This window comes from Phocoena sinus, chromosome 11 (genome assembly GCF_008692025.1).
Source record: "Phocoena sinus isolate mPhoSin1 chromosome 11, mPhoSin1.pri, whole genome shotgun sequence".
Classification (NCBI taxonomy): domain Eukaryota; kingdom Metazoa; phylum Chordata; class Mammalia; order Artiodactyla; family Phocoenidae; genus Phocoena; species Phocoena sinus.
In genome coordinates, this window is record NC_045773.1 from 40,191,243 (window position 1) to 40,211,940 (window position 20,698).

The 20,698-nt window shown below is 38.2% G+C and overlaps 1 protein-coding gene across 1 annotated transcript in view; it reads left to right on the top strand.

The window, feature by feature from the left end:
• The window catches only part of SMARCC1 (SWI/SNF related, matrix associated, actin dependent regulator of chromatin subfamily c member 1), a 177,545-nt gene that overhangs the window by 20,459 nt on the left and 136,388 nt on the right, over window positions 1-20,698 (top strand). Inside the window, 3 exon segments of the mRNA XM_032648973.1 lie at window positions 8,133-8,218; window positions 16,648-16,729; window positions 18,100-18,192. Coding sequence (XP_032504864.1) covers window positions 8,133-8,218; window positions 16,648-16,729; window positions 18,100-18,192 — 261 coding nt within the window.

The window sequence follows — 20,698 nt, forward strand, 5'->3', positions numbered from 1 at the left end:
GTGTTATGTGTGTGGTAGGTGATTGTCTTAGTTCTAATGTCCTCACTTGCATAGGTCTGTAGTCTTACTTCCTGACCCTGTAGAGAAACTCAAACCCTAGCATTTAGGTTATCAAGGTTGATATTACTTACCTATTTAATCCCATTATCCCCAGCCTCCTGTCACCCTAAGAATTTCAGTTTTTAACGCAACAAAATTGCTACTTTGACTTTTTTTTTTTTTTTTTTTGCGGTACGCGGGCCTCTCACTGTTGTGGCCTCTCCCGTTGCGGAGCACAGGCTCTGGACGCGCAGGCTCCGCGGCCATGGCTCACGGGCCAGCTGCTCCGCGGCATGTGGGATCTTCCCGGACCGGGGCACGAACCCGTGTCCGCTGCATTGGCAGGCGGACTCAACCACTGCGCCACCAGGGAAGCCCCACTTTGACTTTGAATCTTTTTTTTTCTTATTTTTGTCCCTGGGGATTTGTTCTCCTTCTAATTCAGCTACACATTTAAAATAATGTCTGTATTTTTTATCCAACATATATTTTTAGTGGTAGGGTTTCCTGGTTATTTAGTCTGCCATATTGCTAGAGCCATCAACACCTTTTCATCTGTAAAATGGGGTGAAGACAGTGAACTTGTGAGGAGTAAATGAGGTAATATATATAAAGTGCCTCTTGGTAAATTCTCAGTAACTGGTAGTAATTATAATACTTTTTGTTCTCCTCAAGAATAAGAATACTACACCAGTGATACCTATGATTAGAGGTGATAATTGTAACACTATTTCTTTTATTAATAAACTTGGGAAATGTTTCTAGAAAGCATTATTTTAACTCAAAGCAGTTAGAATACATAAAGAAACTTACGGAATGTTTAGTGTCATTGTACTTTGTGAGGTAAAATGATTCTGGACTCTAAGTGATAGGTTTTTTCCCCCGTAACTGTTTTCAGTTTATGAAGATGACTCTGATTTTCTGTGAACATTCTGGTTTCTGGCTCATGTTCAGTTTCTGCTCCTTTATTCACTTCCTCACATCCGCCTTCTGGCACAGTCATTCATTGATTAATAGACCCAAACATGGCATTATAAATGTGTATATTCTCCTCACACAAATGTATACCATTGTTGTCCTTTTTACTGCACGTTGGCACTACCTTGTCTTTAATGAATAAGTCAAAAAATAAAGAAATAAGGACACTACGGCACAAGTTTAAAGCACTTTTAAGTATTGCAGTTAGGTTTATCTTTTTTAAGGTTTACTCAGCTCAGCAGAATTTTAAGTGGGCTGTATAAATAGGTAGGATGAGACCACTTTATATACATCCAGAATAAGATTAGATTAAATTTCCAATTTAGTCAGAGATGTAGCAGCTTATCAAAAGCAGTGTGGTCACACAACTGGGAATAGAAGCAGCCTGTTAGAGCTGTCCCTGACCCCCACAGTCTCTAATTGGGGTAAGCAGCTGCTTAGATAACTCACCAAAGGCAGGCTGCCTTTGCTGGCTCTGGAAGGCTCAAGTTTCGGTACGCTATTATTATTCTTTAGGTTTTTCAGTACTAATGAAGAGGAATTTACTCTTAACAATCTGGCTTCTTTAGAGAATGTTTAAGAACTTGAGCTCTAATATTTGAACCACATCCAGCGGCAGCTTGAGCAGGCCCTCTTCAGGGTGAGTGTAGTTGGGATGAGGATTGAATGAGGAAGTACACTCAGGGGCCAGTGGGTGTCCCTGAGAGGTCTCTTGTCTCTGCCTCCAGCTTTCCATCCCCTGACTCTGGTCTACTACACTTTTATGTGGGTGATACTGATACTGAGCTTTTCAGGAGGACCAGAATCCCAAATCCATTTCCATGAAAGCTCTAAGAATCCTTGATGTATGACGGAAGTCCCTATTGGTTCTTTTGTTTCTTCTGCCACATCTTTAAGAATGTTTTTCTTATTGCACTTTATTACTGGAACTAGTACTCTTGACAGGTTTGTGAGTCTCCTCCCTCTTCCTGTTTATTCAGATCTTACCATTAGAAAATTGAAGGTCTCTTTTCTACCTCTTCATTCATCACTTGTCCCTATAGTTTTTGATAGAAGTTATTTTGTCTGTCTTGAGCATATATCTGATAATATTTTAATTTCTCAAATTAATCTGTCTAGAAATTGACTATAACCTTAAATTACATGTAGAGATATTTTATTGTGATCTGCTCAACATATATTTTTCAGTAGCTTGGATCTGAATTTTTAAATGATTTTAGTACAGTAGAACTGTTGAAAATTTTTATGGATTACCTACATTGTCAGGTACTCCGCTGAATATTGATGTTAAAGATTTGAATAAGACACTATTCCTGTCCTCAAGGAGTTTGAATAACAGATAAATCTATAAACCAGTTATTTCTGTATTACGCTGCGAGTGTTGTGCATGTGTGCAATAGTGATATGCCCATGTGATTGGCGAGAACATTTTATCTCAATCTCTGGGCAGTTCAGAGAAGGATTAGTATGAGAACTAAGTCTCATTCTACTCTAGTAGGTACCTTAGCACATTATTCTAGTTCAAGTGCCAACACTACAAAATTGTAATGTCTTATACATTTTCTCAGATAAATAAGTTTTCAGTGATAAGACTTGCACCCAGATGCTTTTGTTTAGAATATGTAATGCAGCTTTTGAGATGTACCAGGAATAGTGTTGGGCAAAAAATTAGGAACTCAGAAACCCATGTAATGTTTAAAAAGCAACGAGATAACCAGACTGATCTGTGAGGCTTACTTGTCTGTTTAATTTGGAAGAGCTCATCTTAGTGATTCTTAATATTTCTTATTTTAAAACATGCTGTTTATTTATTTTTAACTGTAGTAAAATAAACATAACAAAATTTACCATTTTAGTCATTTTTAAGTGTATAGTTCAGTGGCATTAAGTACATTTACGTTGTTGTGTAACTGTTACTACTATCCATCACCAGAACTTTGTCATTTTTGTAAATTGAAAACTCTGTACCTGTGACACAATAACTTCCATTCCTGTCTCTCTCCAGACCCTACCAACCACCATTCTGTTTTTTGTCTCTCTTAATATTTGATATCATATTTTTTTTACATTATATTATTTTGTAATAATAGTTTTCAAAGGAAAAAATGAATGGTAAATATATATATATATTTATTTATTTATTTATTTTTTTTTAAATTCTTTTTGCGGTATGCGGGCCTCTTACTGTTGTGGCCTCTCCCGTTGTGGAGCACAGGCTCCGGACGCGCAGGCTCAGCGGCCATGGCTCACGGGCCTAGCCACTACGCGGCATGTGGCATCTTCCTGGACCGGGGCACGAACCCGTGTCCCCTGCATCGGCAGGCGGACTCTCAACCACTGCGCCACCAGGGAAGCCCTGAATGGTATATTTTTAACACTTCACCTTTTTTTTTTTTTTTTTACTGTTTTATATTTATTTTATTTATTTTCTTTATCTTTTTGGCTGTCAGGTCTTAGTTGCGGCATGCGGGGGTCTTCGTTGCAGCATGCAGGATCTTTCATTGCGGTGCGGGCTCTTTGTGGCGTGTGGGCTTCTCTCTAGTTGTGGCGCGTGGTTTCTAGAGTGCGTGGGCTCTGTAGTTTGTGGCACGTGGGCTCTCTCGTTGAGGCACATGCGCTCAGTAGTTGTGGCATGTGGGCTTAGTTGCCCCACGGCACGTGGGATCTTAGTTCCCCGACGAGGGATTGAACCCACGTCCCCTGCATTGGAAAGTGGATTCTTAACCACTGGACCACCAGGGAAGTCCCTAACACTTTATCTTATTAGCCTATTTGATGATCACATTTATATTAAATTTTTACTTCCAAAATATGGAAGTCATTCAGCATTTGATTTATTTGAGCTCTGCTTTTATAATCCATAAAGTGCAAATCTTTTTTAAGTTGTTGCACAGATTTTAACTATAACTTAAATGCATAGTTAAATATAGTTATACCCTGTTTCAGTGGTCATTAAAATATTATAAGAGTTCAGTTATAATTTTTCTAAAATTTAATGTCAAGAACCTAAATTGGAAATAAAACCTAATGTATACTAATATTTCTTATTCAGCAGGAGAACCATATTGGAAATTGTGTGTTACTGGAATTTTCCACATGTTAAAAATCAAATTTTAAATTTACCAGTAGAGTTTTGTAGTATATCAATATTTTGTCCATTAGAGTTTTTTCTTTTTTTTCTTTTATTCAAGTATAGTTGATTACAATGTTTCAGGTGTACAGCAAAGTGATTCAGTTATACATACATACATATATATATTTTCTTCAGATTCTTTTCCATTATAGGTTATTACAAGGTATTGAATATGATTCCCTGTGCTATACAGTAGGTCCTTGTTGTTTACCTATTTTACACATCATACTTTGTAGCTGTTAATCCCAAATTTTCAATTCATCCTTCCCCCCTCCCCCTTTGGTAACCATATGTTTATTTTCTATGTCTGTGAGTCTGTTTCTGTTTTGTGAATAAGTTCATTTGTATCGTTTTTAAAAATGCTTTTTATTTTTATTTTTTAAATATTTTTCTTTAATTTTTTGGCTGCACCACGTGGAACGCAGGATTTTAATTCCCCAACCAGGGATTGAACCCATGTCCCCTGCAGTGGAAGCGCAGAGTACTAACCACTGGGCCACTAGGGAATTCCCCATTTGTATCATTTTTTAAGATTCCACCTATGTGATATCATACGACATTTGTCTTTCTCAGTGTGACTTACTTCACTTAGTATGATAATCTCTAAGTCCATCCATGTAGCTCCAAAAGGCATTATTTGATTCTTCTTTCTGGCTGAGTATTATCCAGTTTTGTGTGTGTTTGTGTGTGTATACACCACGTCTTTATCCATTCAACTGTTGATGGACATTTAGGTTGCTTCCATGTCTTGGCTATTGTAAATAGTGCCGCTGTGAACATTGGGATGCATGTATCTTTTCAAATTAGAGTTTTCTCTGGCTATATGCCCAGTAGTGGGATTGTTAGATCATATGGTAGTTCTATTTTTAATTTTTTAAGGAACCTCCTTACTATTCTCAATAGTGGCTGCCCCGATTTATATTCCCACAAACAGCATAGGAAGGTTCCCTTTTCTCCACACTCTCTCCAGCATTTATTGTTTGTAGACTTCTTTTTTCTTTTCTTTTTAAAATAAATTTATTTATTTATTATTTATTTTTGGCTGCATTGGGTGTTCGTTGCTGCGCATGGGCTTTCTCTAGTTGTGGCGAACCAGGAGCTACTCTTCGTTGTGGTGTGTGGGTTTCTCATTGCAGTGGCTTCTCTTCACAGGCTCTAGGTACACGGGCTTCAGTATTTGCAGCAGGCGGGCTCAGTACTTGCGGCTCGCGGGCTCTGGAGCACAGACAGGCTCAGTAATTGTGGCGCATGGGCTTAGTTGCTCCGTGGCATGTAGGATCTTCCCGAACCAGGGACTGAACCCGTGTCCCCTGCATTGGCAGGCTGATTCTTAACCACCGCGCCACCAGGGAAGTCCCTCTGTAGACTTTTTGATGATGGTCATTCAGACTGGTGTGAGGTGATAGCCCATTTTAGTTTTGATTTGCATTTCTCGAATAATTTGTGATGTTGAGCATCTTTTCATATGCCTGTTGGACATGTGTATGTCTTCAAAGAAATATCTATTGAGATTCTCTACCCATTTTTTGATTGGGTTGTTTGAGCTGCATAAGCTGTTTTATATTCTGGAAATTAATCCCTTGGTTGAGTCACATTGTTTGCAAATATTTTCTCCCATTCCATAGGTTGTCTTTTCATTTTGTTCATGGTTTCCTTTGCTGTGCAGAAGCTTTTAAGTTTAATTAGGTCCCATTTGTTTATTTTTGCTTTTGTTTCCATTACTCTAGGAGATGGATCCAAAAAAATATTGTTGTGATTTAAGTCAAAGAGTGTTCTGCCTATGTTTTCCTTTAGGCATTGTATAGCATCCTGTGTTACATTTAGGTCTTTAATCCATTTTGAGTTTATTTTTGTATGTGGTGTTATACAATGTTCTAATTTCATTCTTTTACATGTAGCTATCCAGTTTTCCCAGCACCACTTATTGAAGAGACTGTCTTTTCTCCATTGTATATTCTTGCCTCCTTTGTCATAGATTAATTGACCATAAGTGCGTGAGTTTATTTCTGGGCTTTCTGTCCTGTTCCATTGATCTGTGTGTCTGTTTTTGTGTCAGTACCATACTGTTTTGATTATTGTAGCATTGTAGTATAATCTGAAGCCAGGAAGCGTGATTCTTCCAGCTCCATTCTTCTTTCTCAAGATTGTTTTGGCTATTTAGGGTCTTTTGTGTTTCCATGCAAATAAAAGTTTTTTGTTTCAGTTCTGTGAAAAATGTCATTGGTAATTTGATAGGGATTGCATTGAAACTGTAGATTGCCTTGTATGGTCATTTTGACAATATTGATTTTCCAATCTAGGAACATGGTATATCTTTCCATCTGCTTGTGTCATCTTCAGTTTCTTTCATTACCATCTTACAATTTTCAGAGTACGGGTCTTTTGCCTCTTTAGGTAGGTTTATTCTTAGGTATTTTACTCTTTTTGATGTGATACTAAATAGGGTTGTTCCCTTAATTTCTCTTTCTGATCTTTTGTTGTTAATATATAGAAATGCAACAGATTTCTGTATATTAATTTTGTATTCTGCAACTTTACCGAAGTCATTGATTAGCTCTAATAGTTTTCTGGTAGTGCCTTTAGGATTTCTTATGTATAGTATTATGTCTTCGGCAAACAGTGACAGTTTTACTTCTTCCTTTCCAGTTTGGATTCCTTTTATTTCTTTTACTTCTCTGATTGCTGTGTCTAGGACTTCCAAAGCTATGTTGCAGAAAAGTGGTGAGAGTGGTCATCCTTGTCTCGTCCCTGATCTTAGAGAGAATGCTTTCAGCTTTTCACCATTGAGTATGATGTTAGCTATGGGTCTGTCATATATGGCCTTTGTTAGGTTGAGATATATTACCTCTATGCCCACTTTCTGGAGGGTTTTTATCAGAAATGGATGTTGAATTTAATCAGAAGCTTTTTCTTCATCTGTTGTGATCATATGGTCTTTATCCTTCAGTTTGTTATTGTGTATCATGTTGATTGATTTGCAGATATTGAAAAATCCTTGTGTTTCTGGGATAAATCCCACTTGATCATGGCGTATGATCCTTTTAATGTACTGTTGGATTGGGTTTGCTAGTATTTTGTTGAGGATTTTTACATCTATGTTCATCAGTTATGTTGGCCTAATTTTTTTTTAATTTATTTTATTTTTGGCTGTGTTGGGTCCCTGTTACTGTGCGCAGGCTTTCTCTAGTTGCGGCAAACGGGGGGCTACTCTTCGTTGCAGTGTGCAGGCTTCTCATTGCAGTGGCTTCTCTTGTTGCAGAGCATGGGCTCTAGGCTCGTGGGCTTGGTGGTTGTGGCTTGCGGGCTTAGTTGCTCCGTGGCATGTGGGATCTTCCCAGACCAGGGCTCAAACCCATGTCACCTTCATTGGCAGGCAGATTCTTAACCACTGCGCCACCAGGGAAGCCTGGACTAATATTTCTTATTGTACGTTTTAAAAGTCAGATCTTAAATTTACCAGTGGAGTTGGTGGTATATCACTATTTTGTCCATTTAATGTTTTCTGCTGAAACAGTTTGGTGTATATTTTGTAAATCTTGTTTTTCATAGACTGTTTACTTAAAGAAAATTTTCTAAAGAAAATTAGAAAAATTTCTTTGTACCTCAGTTTGTTTCAGAAGTATTTAAGGAGGTTATCAAATTAGAAGTTGTGGGCTTCCCTGGTGGCACAGTGGTTGAGAGTCCGCCCGTGTTCGTGCCCCAGTCCGGGAAGATCCCACATGCCGCGGAGCGGCTGGGCCCGTCAGCCATGGCCGCTGAGCCTGTGCGTCCGGAGCCTGTGCTCCACAGTGGGAGAGGCCACAACAGTGAGAGGTCCGCATACCGCAAAAAAAAAAAAAAAAAATTAGAAGTTGTTTATAACTTTGAGTTCATTTTTTTAATTTTTTTTTTTTAACTTTGAGTTTATTAAGCTTAGAATTCAGACATGAGTAATTTTGTCAGAACTTTGATTTTTCTCATGTGTAATTGTATCATTTTTTAGGCAAAATGTTTCATGGATTTCAAAGCTGGAGGCACCTTGTGTCACATTCTTGGGGCTGCTTACAAATATAAAAATGAACAGGGATGGTAAGTTTTTGTATTTATCTGCATGTTTTGCTGTGATATTGAAGTTTTTCAATGTTAAACCTGTTCCTCCTTTGTATGGTGTTAGAGAATTCTATAAGCACGTTATGATTAATATCCAGAGTATGTTGTCTTTTATCCAAAGTATGTTGTCTTTTATCTAGAGCCCTAATTTACTTTTTGCCTACATCCAAGAAAAATATCAAACGAATGTTGCAGTTATTATGCAAGTTATTTTTCATATATGGTTGTATGTGGATAATAGGTGGATGTGCATTATTAGCAAATTGGAAGGTAGGCTCACTGTGAAATACATAAATGTGTATTATAATGTGCTGAAAGACACATTATATATTGTTTTATTGATTAAACGAGCATGAGAGTTTGTTGTTATCAGAGGGTAGCCTTCTGTTTTTCAGTTCTGTTTTCAACTCTGCTGTTGCAGCTCTTGCCAGAGTATTCTCTGACCTAGGATTGACAGCATGTCTGAGTACTCATATATGGTTTGTACCCTCGCTCTTGTTTCCCAGTTGGAACTCTTTACTGGTTTTCTTGTTCAGCTTGTATCTCTTCCAAGTCCGACCTGGACTCTTGAGGACAGAGTGTCAAAGTGAAATGTCTTTTCCTAAGTTATTGTGTAACTCGCTTTGTGTGCCAGTACAGTGAAATATTTTTATCTGAAAAGATTTAAGATGGTTTAGAAGGATATGTAAAATAACTCGTCTTTAAATTAAAAATGGGGCCAAAAAAGAGGTAAAGGATAGAGTTAAAGACTTTAAGAGGAATGAGGAGTAAAAGTTTTCTTCTCAGATTGTACCAGAATTATCCTCTTTCCAGTATAATTATAAACCAATTGCAGTACACAGCTTCCGCCATCTCCTATGACTTACACACTTGCAGTGAGTGGATCACTTATGTTCCAACAGTGCATGTTTTAGTAACTGCCCACCCATTTGGACATCTGAACAGTGGGCTATCATTTTGATACTGCTTCTGACTTGCCCCACGCCCAACATACTGTTCTGAACCTTTGTTCTCCAGTCGAACCTCACAGTGTAGCTCCAAAGTTTGTTGGTTTCCTCATTATGGCCATTCTCTTTTCCTGTTGTTTCTTTTTGTTTCTGCTTTCTTTCTTACTTCCTGCTTCCTTTTAGATTGCAGTGATGTCAGGATGGAGTGTCATATGAGGTTGAGTGGGAACACCTGGTAATTATTGGTATATTTGTGAACAGACTGTACAGATTAAGAGTCCAGAATTAGAGGGACTCCCCTGGTGGCACAGTGCCAGTGCAGGGGACACAGGTTCAAGCCCTGGCCTGGGAAGGTCCCACATGCCGTGGAGCAACCAAACCCATGTGCTGCAACTACTGAGCCTGTGCTCTAGAGCCCGCAAGCCACAAGTACTGAGCCCACATGCCACAGCTACTGAAGCCTGCACGCCTAGAGCCCGTACGCTGCAACAAGAGAAGCCACTGTAGTGAGAAGTCCGTGTATTGCAACGAAGAGTAGCCCCCTCTTGCCATGATGAGAGAAAGCCCCGGTGCAGGAACAAAGACCCAATGCAGCCAAAAGTAAATAAATAAAATAAATAAATTTATTTTAAAAAAAAAGATTCCAGAATTAGTGTGTTTGAGTTTGATCTTTCTGGATGTTTCTAAATAGTGTTAAAAAAAAAAAAAAAGGCTTCCCTGGTGGCACAGTGGTTGAGAGTCCACCTGCTGATGCAGGGGACACGGGTTCGTGCCCTGGTCCGGGAGGATCCCACATGCCGCGGAGCGGCTGGGCCCGTGAGCCGTGGCTGCTGAGCCTGTGTGTCCGGAGCCTGTGCTCTGCAACGGGAGAGGCCACAACAGTGAGAGGCCCGTGTACCGCAAAAAAACAAAAACAAACAAACAAAAAAAGGAACAACTTATTTGTAGTGTTTTTTCTTTTCTTTTTAAATAATTTTATTTATTTATTTACTTTTGGCTGTGTCGGGTCTTCGTTGTTGCCCGCACGCTTTTCTCTAGTTGAGGTGAGTGGGGGCTACTCTTCGTTGCGGTGTGCAGGCTTCTCATTTGGGTGGCTTCTCTTGTTGCAGAGCACGGGCTCTAAGCGCGCGGGCTTCAGTAGTTGTGGCTCACGGGCTCTAGAGTGCGGGCTCAGTAGTCGTGGTGCACCGGCTTAGTTGCTCTGTGGCAATCTTCCCAAATCAGAGCTCGAGCCCGTGTCCACTGCGTCACCAGGGAAGCTCTTTTTTGTAGTTTTTCAAGTGTAGTTATATATAACTGAGGGACACCAAGAAGGATGGTTTTGACATACTGTGGAAATCCAAAAACATTTCCTGAAGGAGAGATTAAATGCAACCAGGTTCAACCCAGTAACAGAAAAGTAAATGTCAGTGCCCTCTTGTAGAGTGATTAGGACCTTGTTTATTTTCTTACAGTTCTAAACAGGTTGCTATATGCTGTAATCATAGTTAATGCCTTTCAAAGAGATTATTGAATGAAAATATTTTGTATTTTATTAGTTTTGCTTGGCAGTGGTAAACTAGGTTCAATGAACATAAAGTTTAGGATTAGTCTTTTTTAAAAATTATTTATTTATTTATTTTGGCTGCACTGGGTCTTAGTTGTGGCATGTGGGATCTTCGTTGTGGTATGTGGGATCTTTAGTTGTGACATGCGGACTTCTTAGTTGCAGCACGTGGCCTTCATAGTTGCGGCATGCATGTGGGATCTAGTTACCTGACCAGGGATCGAACCCAGGCCCCCTGCATTGGGAGCATGGAGTCTTACCCACTGGACCACCAGGGAAGTTCCTAGGATTTGTCTTAATATGAGAAGTAACCTTTTATTTTTCCCTATGACATTATTTGCTACTGACATTTATTTCTTACAGACAAGGTCAGACCTTTTTGTTTAAGTTAGAATGATAATACTTTACTTTCTACCTTAAGACTTCATTGTTCAACTTTTATTTCCTTCTTCAAAGTCTCCTTCAGATTAAAATATTTTGTTTTAGTTTTTTTTTTTTTTTGCGGTACGCGGGCCTCTCACTGTTGTGGCCTCTCCCGTTGCGGAGCACAGGACCCGGACGCGCAGGCCCAGCGGCCATGGCTCACGGGCCTAGCCGCTCCGCGGCATGTGGGATCTTCCTGGACTGGGGCACGAACCCGTGTCCCCTGCATTGGCAGGCAGACTCTCAACCACTGTGCCACCAGGGAAGCCCTTTGTTTCAGTTTTTACCACAGAAAGTCTGTGGCAGTGGCTTTCAACTTTTAGGCGTCACTTGGAGTCCTTGTTAAAAATATAAATTACTGGGCTTTACGAACATAGAGTGTCATCTACTAAGCTTGGCATGAAAACAGAATCTGCATTTTCAACAAGCACTGTAGATGATCCTAGGACCACACATTGAGAAATGCTGGTTAGTTAGGTTGTCATTTAAATGAAAATGTGGTTTAGATCTTTTAACTTGTGAAGAATTATCCATTTTGATAGCATAGTTTAAAACACTGTTTTCTGTTCGTCATCTAGCTTTTTAATTAAAAAAATATATATATTTACACACACACACACACACATATATATATATATATATACATATGTATATACATATATATATAGAGAGAGAGAGAGCGCTCCGCGCAACGGTTCAAACCAATTTCCTTATCCTCAAAGTCACATACCTAGTGGGATATAATTTTTTAGTCTACTTTTGTATAGTAGACCTCCCTCTTCTTCGCATATGGGATTACTTATTTCCAGTGTCTTATATCTAGGCTGTGTGCCATTCTTTTGGGATGCTGCATACTGGACCTCTTGCTGGTGATGGTCTTCAGACTTTCATAGCTTAGCCTCATTAAACAAAGACCCTTACATTCGAGGCTAACTTTGGTCACCTCCCATACAACTGTTTGCTGTACTGTTGCTATTTGCCTTGCCTCCAGCTCAGTGCATTTTTGTTTTGCCTTTTAGAAGTTTGCTTCTGAGGCCCTTTACACCGCTTTCCCAGGTGTTAAACTCATTTGCTAGGATTCATTATTGATTAGTTTTTTTTTGTTGTTTTTTTTTTTTTTTTTTTTTTTTTTTTGCGGTACGTGGGCCTCTCACTGCTGTGGCCTCTCCCGCTGCGGAGCACACGCTCCGGACGTGCAGGTTCAGCAGCCATGGGTCACGGGCCCAGCCGCTCCGCGGCATGTGGGATCCTCCCAGACCGGGGCACAAACCCGTGTCCCCTGCATCAGCAGGCGGACTATTGATTAGTTTTATTCAGACTTTTTTATGCATGTCTGAGGATGAGGAGAGAACATCTCTAACTCTATTAGCAAGAGGTATCGAATTTAGAGCAATACAGCTAATAAGGCCTTTTTGACAGACAGTAGGTATTGTCTTAGATTGAAAGGCTGCTGCAAGACATTGCCCAGCAGATTACCAGAGGAAAATAAAGCAGAAGACTTATTAATTAATTAATAAACCCTCAATGGAGAGCTTATATTTACAGCCTAGATGGCCCAAAGTTTTAAGTCAGAAAGAAAGAAAATGTGTTCATATGTAGTCTCTCTATATAGATCTTAGGGTAATAATATCTCTTCCAATTTTTTTCCCCCCCTTTTCTAGAGCCCTCCTATGAGGCCTGCCCAGTGCTAGCTTCACTCTGAAATTGTCAGGTGGAATCATAATTGTATTATTTCTTGTTATTTCAACTCAAGTTGAAATAACAAGAAACATAATACGATTGCCAAATCATCTTCAAACAGAATTGTACTAATTTATTGTCCTACCAAAATGTATCGAGAGTGTACTTTTTCCCTGGCCAATAGTTGTATTTATTTGTATTACCTCACCTTTTGATCTTGGCAGTCTGTGAGAGAGTCAGAAAAAAGGTTTTACAGTTTTAGTTTAATTTGCATTTCCCTTTTGGGCGGGTTTGAGCATCTTTCTGTATTATAAAAAGTAAAGTTTATTTGAATACCCTTGGTAATTTCAGAATAAGTCAAATAAAATCTTTCAACTGAAGGTTATACTGTATTTACCTGATTTCTTTATTTCAAGTTTTCTTAATATTCATATATGTACTTTTGCTTACCTAGCATACTGCAGATTGAGGAAAACTTCAGTGTGTCATGTTATCAAATCATTGTTTGGGAAACCATTTCAGTTTATTATTATGGAAAATGTAAACTATACATAAAAGAAGAGAGAATAATATAATGAGCTGCCATGTCTAATCATGCATCTTCAGCTTTATAGAATTTCATCTGTAAATACTTCTCTGTGTATTTATTTCTAAAATTAGATTTTAAAAAAGCATAATAACTACCATTATCATAACTAAGAAAATTATCAGTAAGTTTTCAATGTTATTAAATATCTACTGTGTTCAAGTTTCCCTGATTATCTCATGAACATTTTTTATATTTTGTTTGATCAGTATCCAAACAAGATTCATACATTGTAGTTGGTTCATATGACTCTTAAATCTCTGTTTAAAAATTTCTGATTTTCCTTCTCACTCTTTGTTTTCCTCAAAAATAATTATTATTATTTTTTACAAAAACAGGTTGTCTTGTAGAATTGTATTATGTCCTAGATTTTGCTGATACATCCCCAAGAAGATCACTTACCATAGTCTTCTTAATTTCTAGTAAAGTGATAATTAGATCTGGAGGTGTGGTCTGATTCAGTTTCATTTTTTTTAGCAACAATACTTCATAGACAGTGTTGTGTTTCTCCATCTGGAGGCATATAATGTCTGGTTGTTTCTCTTTTTGTAATGGACAGTTGATGTTCAATGCCTAGAGTCATCTTATCTTTAAAATTGTAAAACTTACCAGGTGGCAGTATTCTAATTTTGAAAAATATTAGAATGTAGATATTCTAATGTGAAGGTATAGATCCTTACTGTTATTCAGATTATTCCTTGTTAGAGACTGTTTTTCTGTCATTCCTTCTTTATTTATTAGCTGGGATACTTTTCTAAAGAGAAACTTTACTCTTCAGCAATTGGAAAGGCAGAATGAATTCTTGATTCTTTCTCTGTTAACAGATTCATTTAGTTTTTAATCTCCATTTGCAGACAAATCCATGCAGCCCTATTTTAATTTGTTTAATGGTTGCTTTCAAACTTATTTCTCAGATTTCTAATAGAGATAATTCTCTTCAGCTCCAGTATCTGAATCATTTGTTAAGGAAGCAGTTTCTCTGTGAATAATAAGTAAACTCTTTAAGTAAGCAGTTCTGTAAGTGATGCATTCCTGGATCTAGTCCTGTATTATCAGAAGCCCATGAAAGAGCGACCCCTTCTTTAGAAAGGGGAGACAGTTAAATGTCTTTACTTTTATTGTGCTGAAAGAACCAATGGAAGGCTGTCAGCTGTAATAGCGTTGTCCTGGTTAGTTGATTGCTAATCTGTTGTCTTGCCAGTTAATGCAGATTGCTTGGAATTTCTGACCTACCCCTTTCTCAAAAGAGGTTAGGGAAGGAGGATACTCAAAAACATAAAAAAAAAAGGGGGTGAGGTGAGATTTAAGGAAAAGTTCTGTGTACCAAGGATAAATCAAGATACAGTTATCAGGCTTCCCTGGTGGCACAGTGGTTGAGAGTCCGCCTGCTGATGCAGGGGACACAGGTTCGTGCCCCGGTCCGGGAAGATCCCACATGCCGCGGAGCGGCTGGGCCCGTGAGCCATGGCTGCTGAGCCTGTGCATCCGGAGCCTGTGCTCCGCAACGGGAGAGGCCACAACAGTGAGAGGCCCGCGTATCGCAAAAATAAAAAAGAAGATAGTTATCTGGGATGGAGGTCCCTCTTATCTATAAATGTTATTTTAAAATCTTAACTAGTTCTATTCTGAATTACCTATATCTGTGCTTTAGTGGACACTTTGTTTAATTTCTTAATTGGCATTACTTTAGGAAATGTTTCAGTCTTAGCACAGTAATGAAAAAGTCATAATAAATAAATATTAGACCATGGTCAGAATAAAGCCACACATTCCATTATCCACAGGGCTGTATAGGTCAGAAAACCTGGTCCTTGTCCTCAAGGCATCTAATGCAATGTCTTACCAGTAAAATGACTGGGGCTGTAACAGCAAGTGCACATGATGTATTAGTAACATGAAGGAAGACAGCAATAGCTTCATAGAGGAAGAGACTCGAGGATTGATTCTGGAAGTTATAGCATCAAGCCCTTGAGTGGGTGGTGACATTCTAGAAAGGCTGCAGAGTTAGAAATGTTGGAGGTGTGGGGAGCATCTGCAGGATAAAACAGGATGACCTGAGGATTAAGAGCATGAGCTCTGGACTCAAACTGCTTAATCCTAGTTAGTGCATGGTAGTAATGATTAAAGAAAAAATTATAACCATGATTAACATTTACTGATCACTTGCTAACAGATTAAGCATAAGCACTCTGCTAAGCTCTTAACATATATACTTCATGTAACCTTCACAAAAACCCTTAGGGCCCATTGTATTCATGAAGAAATTGATCCTTGTATCAGTAAATCACTCAAGACTACATAAAGATGGGATCAGAATTAGAACCCATAGCAGTTTGACTTCACAGCCAACACTCTCACTCACTAAGCTATACTCCTCTCCCTGGAATTAAAATGGAACAAAAGCAAAGTAAATGTTGAATAAAAAATAATGAGGAAAGAAGCATTCAGATTTGTAAAGATTTAACCCTATGGAAATGACTAAGAATAGGCAAAGACAACATCCCCATGTTATGCTTGGGTACTTAGATAAAGAGACATTGGGGAAGGGTTTCAAATAAAGGTAAATAGATGAATTTTACCACATTTGGGACAATAGTAGGCTCTAAGAGAATTACAGGCATTGTTGAATTTGAACAGATGACTTTTAAGCATATGTAAAGTAGATAGACTTTCCATATACTTGAAGAGTGGTATAGTAATTCACTGTCTTTGGATCTGTGGACTACTGTATGATGTAAAATATCTTAGGTTTAAGCAAAACAGGGGATACTTCTTGGAATTGGTAGATCATTTTGACTGGAGTAGATCTTAATGTCATAAAATTTAATGTTTTATGAAGGTGTTGACACTGTGATTTCTTATACTGCTGAGAATATCATACTTTTTTTTTTTTTTTTTTTTAACGGTACGCGGGCCTCTCACCGCTGCGGCATCTCCCGCCGCGGGGCACAGACTCCGGACGCGCAGGCTCAGTGGCCATGGCTCACGGGCCCAGCCGCTCCGCGGCACTTGGGATCCTCCCGGAACGGGGCACGAACCCGTGTCCCCTGCATCGGCAGGCGGACTCTCAACCACTGCGCCACCAGGGAAACCCTATCATACATTTTGTAGAGTGCTATTTTAATTTCCATATCTTTCCAATTCATTTGCATTGAATACTAAAACCAAGTTTTCACTTTTGTTTAAGGTGGGAGACAAATTACCTGATGATTTTCTTCTCTTACAGGCGGAGGTTTGATCTACAGAATCCATCCCGAATGGATCGTAATGTTGAAATGTTTATGAACATTGAAAAAACATTGGTGCAGGTAACTCAAAGTTAGATTATTAAAATTTTTTTCCTTTAGTATACTTTCATTTCTAAGATTGGCTTTATTAGATTGCCAAAAGATCAAAGGAAGAAAAGTTTTCTGAAATCTATTATATTATTTTTACGGGTTTTTGGGGATTAGAGCTACAAAGAATGACTAAAACTTGTCATTTATAGAATATTTTTTCTTAAACTTTTGGTAAAATAATCTATGATATTTTTCTTTATTAATTTCATCTAATCCATTATTTGAATCTTTCATATTTAATATAAGTATTCTCTCATCCTACTAGTCCCTTGTGTATACAGTCATTTTCTTTGTTTTGTTTTGGATTTGTTTCATGGTTGTACCATAAATATAAATCTTATTTCCCCAACTAGATTATAACGTGGAGAAGAGAACACTTAATTTTCTTCTTTTCTTTCTTAGTGTTTTTACTGATAGGTAATTTTTAGTGATCACTGAATAAACTTCCTGGGGAAAGGCAGCTGGCAATTCTGCTAGGTATTATCATTAACTTAATGCCTGAAACTTGTCTCACAGACTATTAACTTGGAGAAATAATTGAGTGGTTTTTTTTTTTTTTTTTTTTTTTTTTTTTTTTGCGGTACACAGGCCTCTCACCGCTGTGGCTTCGCCCGTTGCGGAGCACAGGCTCCGGACGCGCAGGCTCAGCGGCCATGGCTCACGGGCCCAGCCACTCCGCGGCATGTGGGATCTTCCCGTACCGGGGCACGAACCCGTGTCCCCTGCATTGGCAGGCGGACTCTCAACCACTGCGCCACCAGGGAAGCCCAATTGAGTGGTTTTTGTTTTTTGGTTGATTTTTGGTGATAGTTTGGGGAGTTAATATGCATGTTTTAATCATTGCTATTTATAAGATTAGAAATGGGGGAAAAGAGCTATAATCCACAGTTTTGATATTTTAAGTAACTTAGATGATGAGCCAAAATGGGCATCCCTCCCCACGTATTCTCCCCCAACTTCCACCTCCCAGGTTAGGTGAAAATGCTACATTAGACTTAGACTGTTAAGGTAAGTTCAGGTAAATTGACTACGAGGATTAATTTATCAGGATGGTACCTTAATGAAAAAGATAATGAATTTCTCTAGGTCACGAGTCTCAGCAGTGTTTTGTGCAGGTGTACCTAGCTGCAGAGAAGGGATCTGGGAATGGCATTAAGTGGCCTGCTGAACACCTAGGTTTTATATTGAAATAAGACTTGTACATTCTCTACCAAAGTACGTCTTCCTATTTTAAGCAGTATGGCTTTGAGTGCCAACTTTTGCCATTAGGGTAAATGCATAAATAATGTGACATTATTTCAAAACCAAAAGAATTTCAAAATCTGTTCTTTTATCCTCAGAGCAATTGTCTGACCAGACCCAACATCTACCTCATTCCAGACATTGATCTGAAGTTGGCTAATAAATTGAAAGATATAATCAAACGACATCAGGTAATATACACGATCACTTCAGAAGCATTGTGTAGTATAAAATTCTTGTGAATCTCAGCTATAATACCTTTTGATATATGTATATATATGCATTAAGTGAAAGTTTTCTCTCTTTGGGTTCTTACAGTACCAAGTTTTCTTCTCTCTCCACTCACCTCCAGTTCTTAGCCCAGAATAGCATTTTCCCGCTAGCATTATTGAGATATAATTGACATATAACACTGTGTAAATTTAAGGTGTAGAGTGTGATGATTTGATACATGTATGTATCCTAGAGTAGCATTTAATAAAGTCATTGGTATGGATTCATCATAGTCTTACTATGAAATATGTTTATGTAGAGTTAAAGAGACCAGCATACTGTGCATCACCATAATTATAAAGTCAAACAGAGTGAGAGCTGGTGACACAGTTGTTGGTAGGAGGAGATCAAATATTACCTCAAGTAAACCTGCCTCCCCCCATTATATGTATTGTATTTATATTTGTAATTTTGAAAAACTGACTGGAAAATTCTGTTTTCCCCATAAGCTTACCTTGTCTTGATTTACATGTACCAGTGCTATATCCTGTCATCTTCACCTCCTTTCTCTAACTTCATTTTAGGCGAAGACCTTGCATATTTATGCATGTGTAGGTCTGTGACTACGTATGTGGCTAAACTGTAAGCAAACTTTTGTCATGGTAAAGTAGCTGAGGATACTCAGAAGATAGTTCTTTGAAATATCATTTGAATGACAGTTTTACCAATTCTTAGAATTAGTTGAGAAGCCTCATGAAATAGTCTGTCTTTTTTCTGCTGCAAGAGAAATTGCTGGTTGAATTATGTTTTAGCATTTAGTAAAATATCTTCCAAGTTCTCAAAGCAAATATTTCTAATATTGGGTTAGCCAATAAGTTCATTTGGGTTTTTGGTAAGATGGTATGGAAAAATCCGAATGAACTTTTTGGCCAACCCAGTACTTCTTAAAATTGGAGATTTAGTACAGTCTTTTTCCTACGTATAACATCTGTACCAAAGAGAAGGGTAATAGGATTGTGCCTTCAGTTCAAGCAGTCTGAAGTCTACTTCCTTTTTTTTTTTTTTTTTTTTTTTTACTAGCATATGACTTTGAACAAATCACTTAACCTTTTCTCTTTTAGACTATCTCTTTATTGGAGTGACTGTCAAGTATAGCTTAATTACAGGTGGAATGTTAGAGGGCATAAGTGGAACAGGTTAACCAGCTGGTTGTTGATTTCAAGCTGAAATTATATACTGTTATTGCTACCAAATCATCCTGGGAAAAGTTTATGTATTTTCCTACAATTTATACTGAACATTTATTGCTGTCATATTTCTTAAGAAATCTGACTTAGTGATTACTTTTTTCTAGGGATAACCTCCAGTGAGATATAAAGATCTTCCCAGTTTCATAGAATGTTAGGGAAGAGATCCTAAAAGCTAATAATAATACCATTATTGAATACTGATGATCAGGTGTTTGCTCAAGCATTTAAAATGCATTAATAACTCCATTGATTGAGCACTTACAGTGTGCCTGTCACTGTTGTTAGCTCATTGTGTCTATTAACTTAGTCCTAACAAAATTCTTGTGAAATAGGTTTTATTGTTACCAGTCTATTTTACAGAAGACACTGAAGCACAAAAAAATTAGATACTTGCCCATGTCATGTTAAGTAGTATATGGTGGAGCTAAGGTGCAAACCCAGGCCTCTCTGATGGACTCCAGAGGCCAAAGTCCTCAACAGTGTGCTCTTCTGACTGTTGCCTCGCACATTAGATGTTGACATTCCCTTTTCAGCCTCTCCTCTGACTGTTGAAAGTGTGCTCAAACGCTTCAAGTGATTAAAAATTCCTTTCCTTATTCGGTAGCTACTTCATCTTTATTTATTTATTTTCTTAATCTTTAGATAGCCCTAAATATAAGAAGCTTAGAGTTTTCCTGCAGCTGAAAATAGCATTGTTATGTTTTTCTAATTGTAGTATTTAGTAAATATTCATTGTCAAAAACAAAAATTAGGTAATATGTTAATGTGCTACTTACACCTGATTTTAAGACTTCTCATCATTCTTATGGTCTCTAGAATGAGCACTTTTGTGTCTGAATGACTTCCAAGTCATGTTCTAGACTGTATGTAGTATTATAGCTGTGGCCTAGCTAGAACTTGACTTTAGCATTCTAACATTGACTTAAAACAATGGACACATACATGCTAGAGTGAAGTCAAATGTCCATCCTGTATGTATGTAGCCCTAGGTTATGTCTCATGGCTATAAACTTGCATTGATTTACTTCAAGTAATATTGATAATTTGTGATGACTTTGGAGTAACTTTCAGAATTAGTTGGAGGTATTCAAATTACTGATAAGGTTAGCCAGAGAAAGAGAGAGAGATACAAAGAGAATTAGCTGGGGACTTCCCTGGCGGTCCAGTGGTTGAGACCTTGCCTTCTGTGCAGGGGGTATGGGTTCGATGACTGGTTCCAGGAGCTAAGATCCCA